The sequence below is a fragment of the Hibiscus syriacus genome, unplaced genomic scaffold (genome assembly GCF_006381635.1).
Source record: "Hibiscus syriacus cultivar Baekdansim isolate YM2019G1 unplaced genomic scaffold, ASM638163v2 tig00111614_pilon, whole genome shotgun sequence".
In the NCBI taxonomy this organism is placed as follows: domain Eukaryota; kingdom Viridiplantae; phylum Streptophyta; class Magnoliopsida; order Malvales; family Malvaceae; genus Hibiscus; species Hibiscus syriacus.
Window position 1 is genome coordinate 438,178 of NW_024063134.1, and position 7,406 is coordinate 445,583.

General features: G+C 40.7%; 3 protein-coding genes across 3 annotated transcripts; 2 read left to right on the top strand and 1 right to left on the bottom strand.

The window, feature by feature from the left end:
• Positions 1-223: 223 nt before the first annotated feature.
• Positions 224-1,894, top strand: LOC120165794. The gene has a single exon (XM_039175236.1). The coding sequence runs from the start codon at positions 224-226 to the stop codon at positions 1,892-1,894; it is 1,671 nt and encodes a 556-aa protein (XP_039031167.1).
• A 1,962-nt stretch (positions 1,895-3,856) lies between these two features.
• On the top strand, positions 3,857-6,242 carry LOC120165811 (protein NRT1/ PTR FAMILY 8.1-like). Its single transcript, XM_039175247.1, has 5 exons — positions 3,857-3,986; positions 4,207-4,337; positions 4,424-4,641; positions 4,729-5,282; positions 5,381-6,242. The coding sequence occupies exons 2-5, from the start codon at positions 4,232-4,234 to the stop codon at positions 6,225-6,227; spliced, it is 1,725 nt and encodes a 574-aa protein (XP_039031178.1). The 5' UTR covers positions 3,857-3,986; positions 4,207-4,231; the 3' UTR covers positions 6,228-6,242.
• A 135-nt stretch (positions 6,243-6,377) lies between these two features.
• LOC120165812 (17.5 kDa class I heat shock protein-like) lies at positions 6,378-7,199 on the bottom strand. The gene has a single exon (XM_039175248.1). The coding sequence runs from the start codon at positions 7,166-7,168 to the stop codon at positions 6,566-6,568; it is 603 nt and encodes a 200-aa protein (XP_039031179.1). The 5' UTR covers positions 7,169-7,199; the 3' UTR covers positions 6,378-6,565.
• Positions 7,200-7,406: the final 207 nt, after the last annotated feature.

A 7,406-nucleotide genomic window follows, 5' to 3' on the forward strand; every position in this document is an offset into this window, starting at 1 on the left:
GGCAAATGATGGAGCACTTGCTGGTATGAATTCACTGTCAAGTGATAGCTCTCAAGAACAGTGGGAAGGGAGGAAATGGACAACTTTTCACCTAGAACTCCTTATGGTATTGCTAATTTGTTTCGTGAAGAAATGAAAATGTTTTCTCCCAGAAGTCCATATGGTCTTGCTAGTTTGTTCAGTAATCCTAATTTCTTGGACGAAAATACGGAGTCGGTCTTCGATGAGGAAGGGAGGAATAGCATGGAACATGGAGGGAGTTCCTCCAATATCGAGATGGCAAGTGATCGCTAATTTCTTGGACAAAAATACGGAGTCGGTCTTCGATGAGGAAGGGAGGAATAGCATGGAACATGGAGGGAGTTCCTCCAATATCGAGATGGCAAGTGATCGTGCGCTTGATAATACGAATTGTCTGTCGAGTGATAGCTTTCAAGAACAGTCTGGAAGGGAGGAAATGGACAGGTTTTCTCCTAGAACTCCTTATGGTATTGCTAATTTGTTCCGCGAGGAAATGAAAATGTTTTCTCCTAGAAGTCCTTATGGTCTTTCTAGTTTGTTTAGTAATCCTAATTTCTTGGATGAAAGTCTGAAGACGGTCTTCGATGAGAAAGGGAGGAATAACATGGAACATGGAGAGAGTTACTCCAACATCGAGACGGTAAATGATCGAGTGCTTGATAATACGAATTATCTGTCAAGTAATAGCTTTCAAGGACAGTCAGGAAGGGTTCCTAATAGTGGGGGTCAGCTAGAGCTAGAAAGTATGGACAAGGAGGATGACGGGAAAAAGGCGGCTGAATCGACCGAAGATGATCAGAACAATGCTAACCGAAAGCTAGAAAGTTTAATGGCGAAACATAGAGTGAGGAAGCTGGTGAATATGACAGTCGATAAAAGCGTGATGAACACGGATGCTATTCTCCCTAGTTATCTGCCTCCCATTCTGACTGCTAAAAGCAACCTTCATGTTTCTTCGAATGATCGGTGCAAAGAAATATTACAGATGCCAGGATCTGCACCTTCATTCTCATTGCCTAAAGAGAATCCTTTCGACCTACCTTACGATCCACACGAAGAAAAACCGAATCTTATGGCAGATGGAGAAAAACTAAGAGAATTACATGGTATTATCAAAGAGGATTCTGTCAAAGTAGACGCTTCGGGTCTAAAGAAGAAACTCAAGAAGCCAAATGCATCACCCTCTCCATCTGAGCAGGAAGTCAAGCATGTTCTGAATAGCAAAGGAACAGTTGCATCCCATCCGATAAATAAGAACCCTGAAGCTCATGAAGATACCAAAAATGTAGATGAAAAGGTTGATGGATTGAAGACTTCCAATGTTCCTGATAAATTATCACTTGAAAATCCAGAGAAAACCATGCATTTGATGGAGAAGCCGATAACTCAAAGAGATTCTAGCATTTTTTATTCGAAACCATCAGAAAACAGGGCAAATGGAGCCGAAATATCGGTTGAAGCTTCAAGAGAGATGAAAAAACCGACTGAGACAATCGGTCCAGGTTCCACTGAGCATAGTCATGTCAATTTAGAAACATTTTATGAGTCTAAAACACCTTTGGAATCGAAAAAGAAGATCAAGGGAAGCCATCCTTCAAAGTATATTGAAAAAGATACTCGAAACTTTGAGCCTAAGCATGACACTGGGGGTGCAACAAATGCAGTTCAAAGTAGAGACAGCTTGATAGAGAATAACGTTTCCGGATCGAATCAGAGATTTGATGGTTCAAGTTCCATGGCTCTAAATCGAAGATTGGTGATTGAACAAATTCCTGAAAACTCTTTTTCATCTCCGAGGTCGGTATTACCAGAAAATGTCCTGGAAGATGAAATGTCTCAGTCAGATATGAAGCAGCCACAAGAAAACTTATAACATACCGCAAAATGCACGGCAGTTGACCGAGAATTCAATGGATCAATTATCAGGTAATAGCAGTCTCGGAACCTCGGAGGTCAGTGTGAGAGCATGGGTTCTTTTAATACATTTAAGGAGTCTTGGAGCCATATAATGTTTGGTATAAATATATGTAAGACACCAATGTCGAACACGGGTACCATAGAAAAGAACAAAGAGTCTGCCTAACATAGAGCATGAATGTGTTATGTGGTAGTCCTAGGGGACACCTTTCAGCCTGTTTTTGACTTACAGATTTACCTTTCAGAACAATTCTAAATCAATTAACTACGTTGTAAACTGCTGGATTACTAAGCCTGTGAGCCTGTGTCCTGTTAAATTGTAAAAGGAACCAACAAAATCTTCAAGGAAGGGCACCAAGGAAGGTAGCATTGGCGTCAATATCAATAATTCAGTAGTCAATAAGAAGGACGAAGAGGTGAAGTCAACAGCAAATCAAGGTGAATCCCAACTCTCAGTTGGACTGGAAGTGATCCAGGGACCAGAAAATCAATTCAACATGAAGCTGATGTGAATAACGCAACCAAAATGGAAGTGAGAGCAGAAGTGGATCGTATATGCAATGTGAATGACTCATTTGCCGGTAATGTGACGGACGAAGAGATTTTAAACCTTGGTGTTGATGACAAAGGGGAATCCCAAATATTAAGTAGAGAGAATACCGTGCCTATCGTGGAACCATCAAGGGTCTCCGGGGAAACCAGTCTTCAATCTGTCGAAGATATCACACATGGAACCGAAAAATTAACTGAAGCTAAAGCCTGCACAAGCCTAACAATTTCAGCAGGAGAAAGAAATAGCTCGAATAACATTAAAAATGGTGAAGAAATGAAAAATCTGACTGGTCATGATGGTACCATAGATGCACCACAGTCGGAGGAGGATAATCACAATGCCAATAACCTTAATGGTGCCATGGAAGCATCAAAGCCAAAAGAATCGGAAGTGAAACCTGTCAAGCCAGAGGGAAATGGTAGCGATGCAGTGGCAGAATGAGACGATTTACACAATTCTGTCACACATCTAGAAGCCATCAGATACAGCATCAGAGATACGCTCAATACTTCCACTTTTGAATCGATGTAGCAATTTTTAGATACTGTTAAGTCTTGAACATATCGATTTTGTCCATCTTAAGGTACATAAAGTAGAACTTTGAAGTGAAAATTAAATTTTCTAGCTTCAGTTCTGTATCCACAACATTTGTAAAATTATATCTGTATATTAATATGATACTATCAGCATTAAAAAAATCCTAACCCCTAAGGGAAGGTTTGCTTGCAAATATCATCATTTTATGTCCCAATAGGGGTTTAATTTTATGTCACACAGCCTTTATCAAAGTATGATTGCACAAGCTATTCTGGAAAAAGACTGCAGGCGCTAGACAAGATTAATTGTCCTGTATGGATGCATATAAATAGGTATTGATTGTGTTTACATTTATACATCATATCATGTTCATATCGTACTTATAAATTATACTCGAAATGATAAGGTCGACTTCAAGATGGCATCGGCGTACGTGTGAAAGGCAATATAGCTTTCATATCAATGATTAAAAATAGCATTAAGAAACTAATTAATGAAGAATTGGTTGCTTGAAAGAAAGTTTGTATATATCATCAAGCTTGTCATTTTCTGGACTAGAAATTCAAAGCAATGGCATGGGACTGCTTTTTTGTTCATGTTACTAATTGTTTCTAAAGTCGGTCCAAATATGTCCTAATATTGGATTAATCAACACCAAATATGTCTTAATATTCGATTAATCAACATTTTTAATAAATTAAAGTGGAAGAAGCAACTCAGCTAAAGCTGTGTTTGGATTTTGGAAGCATATGAATAGCTGATTATAAAAGAGTACAGAATTCCTTAATGAAACCAACGTTTTCCCTTGTTGAAACCAATGCTTTCCCTTGTTGAAACCAAAGCCATCTCCACCATTGTTTCCGTCATCCGAAAAAAGATTTGCTCAAACCCTCATTTATTTCAGAAGACTTGAGTCAGAAGAAACCATCACTAAATCCACCGCTGCTTGGAATTCAAGGTAACGAAAATAAACCCGATGTTCCTTTTTCTCATGCATCAATGTTTTGTTATTACATATAGTTCAAGACACTTGTCCGTATCGTGTTCATGTTATTCTTTTCGTGTATGCAAACACAACCCTATTGCAACTATATTTTCACAAGTAATAAGAAGAAACTATCACTAAAGATGGGACAGTTCTGAGACTTCTGAGTGAGTTCCGAACTATATCCCAACAGGCTTGGATAAATTTCTGAAAATCAAATGGAAGAAGATGATATATATACAAAAGATGGGACAGTGGATTACAAGGGATATCCAGCTAATAAGAAGAAAACCGGTACCTGGAAAGCCTGCCCATATGTCATAGGTAATCAATGGAAACCATTAGATGAACCTGAAATTTGTGATTGTAAGATGGAGATTTGATGCTTTTTATGGTATTTTATCAAACAGGAAATGAAGCGTGTGAAAGATTGGCATACTATGGGATGAGCACCAATTTGGTGCTTTATTTCAAGCATCAACTAAACCAGCAAAGCGCGACCGCCACCAAAAACAACCAGAACTGGGGCGGAACGTGTTACATTACGCCATTGATTGGAGCATTTCTGGCTGACTCTTATCTAGGAAGATATTGGACAATTGCCTGTTTCTCAATCATCTATATCATTGTAAGTCTCTGTCACCACTAAAAGAATCAACCCGAAATCCGTACCTGCAATTATGACAACAAAAGGTTACCTTCTTTTTTTGCACAGGGAATGACACTTTTAGCATTGTCTGCTTCAGTCCATGGAATGAGGCCAAGATGTTATGCGAAAGATAACTGTGATCCGACCGAGACACAAAGTGCCATGACCTTTCTAGCGCTTTACCTGATAGCACTAGGAACAGGAGGGATCAAGCCTTGTGTTTCATCATACGGTGCCGATCAATTCGACGATGCGGATGAAAAGGAGAAGAAACACAAGGGTTCTTTCTTCAATTGGTTCTATTTTTCCATAAACATCGGCGCTCTTATTGCAGCATCTGTGCTGGTGTGGATTCAAACCAATAAGAGCTGGGGATGGGGTTTCGGTATCCCTGCTATTGCCATGGCTATAGCAGTTTGTTTTTTCTTCTCCGGCACTCGTTTATATCGGAACCAAATACCAGGAGGCAGCCCGATCACGCGTCTCTGTCAGGTTTTGGTGGCATCCATCAGCAAATATAATGTTGCAGTACCTGATGATAGCTCTCTTTTGTATGAGACAGCAGATGCAGAGTCCAATATCAAAGGAAGCCGCAAGATCGAACACACTCGAAATCTCAGGTCAGCACTTCAGCTTTAATCGATCATTTACTCATAAATCCGATACTCATCCCGAGTCTTGAAAACTTAGTATGTAATAATGGATGTTATATGTTCAGGTTCTTTGACAAAGCAGCAGTGGAAACTCAAACAGATCGATTAAAGGGCTCGGTGAATCCATGGAGTCTTTGCACCGTCACACAGGTCGAGGAGCTAAAAGCCATAATTCGGTTGCTTCCGATATGGGCCTCGGGGATCATCTTCTCGACAGTTTACAGCCAGATGGGAAACTTATTCACGTTGCAAGGTGAAAGAATGGATACTCGAGTCGGCCACTCGAACTTCCATATCCCACCGGCGTCACTCTCTATCTTCGACACTTTGAGCGTGATCTTTTGGGTGCCGGTTTACGATAGAATCATCGTCCCGATGGCAAGAAGATTCACCGGCCATAGAAACGGCCTAACACAACTTCAACGGATGGGGATCGGACTCTTCATATCAATATTCGCCATGGTAGCAGCAGCCATCCTCGAGCAAGAAAGGCTGAAAATAGTGAAAGAACACAACTACTATTACGTAAAGGAAATGCCACTGACGATATTTTGGCAAGTTCCGCAGTATTTCCTCATAGGGTGCGCCGAGGTCTTCACGTTCATCGGACAATTGGAGTTTTTCTACGAACAGGCGCCCGATGCGATGCGGAGTTTCTGCTCGGCGCTGTCGTTAACGACCGTGGCTCTGGGAAGCTACTTGAGCTCTTTGCTTGTTACCATTGTTACTAGAGTGACAGCTAAACATGGGAAGCCGGGGTGGATACCCGACAACCTTAATTTCGGTCATGTTGATTACTTCTTTTGGCTATTGGCTGCTCTAAGCGTGGCCAATTTTGTGGTTTTCCTAGGGATTGCCAAGTGGTATACTTATAAAACTGCCCTGGGTACTCCCTCGGTGCTTTACAAGTAAGCAACACCAATTTCAATGCAATTAAGGTTGCAGCTCTTCTTTTATCGCCCATGAAATACAATAGAAGTTTTAATCAAAAGAATGTACTATGGTTACTGTCCTGGATGTACTGTTGTAAACAAAATCCACATTCATAAACACTGAGCTTACTGAATTAAGAAGAAAGATTACTCTTTTATTTTCTACATAGCGAAGTTTACAACTTCACTTCACTCCACTCCACACACTTTAGTTACACAAACATAAGTTTCTTAGCATAAAACTCTCATCTGATAAAGACAAACCCACACATTTCATAACTTTAAAACAGAGTAATCTGTTGTTCAAGTGGAAGTGTTTCAGCCAGAAATGTCGATGGCTTTTACATCAGGCTTCTTAACTTCCATCTTCGGAACAGTGACAGTGAGCACACCGTTTTCCATGGCAGCCTTGATCTGATCCATCTTGGCATTCTCAGGCAGCCTAAACCTCCTCATGAACTTCCCACTGCTCCGTTCCACACGGTGCCACGTGTCGTTCTTGTCTTCCTTCTCCACCTTCCTCTCCCCACTTATCTGCAGCACCCTGTCGTCCTCGACCTCCACTTTGACCTCTTCTTTCTTAAGACCAGGAACATCGGCCTTGAACACGTGAGCTTCAGGGGTTTCTTTCCAATCGATCCTAGTGTTGACAAAGGCCGACGTTTCTGGAGTTCGCGTCGTCAGCGAAGAGGAAGTGAAGTCCTTGAAAGGATCCCAAACATCGAGAGAGAAGGGATCGAAGTCATTGCTGCGTCGGTTGCCGAAGAAGCTTGGAATCAGGGACATTTTCAGAACTGAAATAACCTTTGTATCAACAAAAACTCGGAATACTTTGATTGCTATGGAAGCCTTGCTTGTTCTGTCCTGTGAATCGAGGAACCTGAAGGGGGTATTAATAGTAGTAGTGGAGGATTCTAGCATTCACAAGATTTTTCTAGTTTTACTTAAATCATTTTCTCGGGCATTTATCCAGGGTTTTGTCTCGTGTCAATCAGAAGCTAAAAAGACAACTCAATTCTAGGACGTTCGTGAATGTTCATATTCTATATATGGACTTTTGTATACAAGTCCAAGATATAAAGCCCAATATGAGCTGAATTGGACTTAATTTTATCAGTTAAAGATTTTGTTGGAGTGCCATTCAATTTTAGGGTAAAGT

Bases quoted from the DNA above. Each gene is read 5' to 3' on its own strand.
- LOC120165794 (XM_039175236.1), top strand. From the start codon at position 224: ATGAGGAAGGGAGGAATAGCATGGAACATGGAGGGAGTTCCTCCAATA.
- LOC120165811 (XM_039175247.1), top strand. From the start codon at position 4,232: ATGGAAGAAGATGATATATATACAAAAGATGGGACAGTGGATTACAAG. The intron at 4,338-4,423 runs GTAATCAATGGA...TTTATCAAACAG, and splicing joins AGCCTGCCCATATGTCATAG to GAAATGAAGCGTGTGAAAGA. The intron at 5,283-5,380 runs GTCAGCACTTCA...TTATATGTTCAG, and splicing joins GAACACACTCGAAATCTCAG to GTTCTTTGACAAAGCAGCAG.
- LOC120165812 (XM_039175248.1), bottom strand. From the start codon at position 7,168: ATGCTAGAATCCTCCACTACTACTATTAATACCCCCTTCAGGTTCCTC.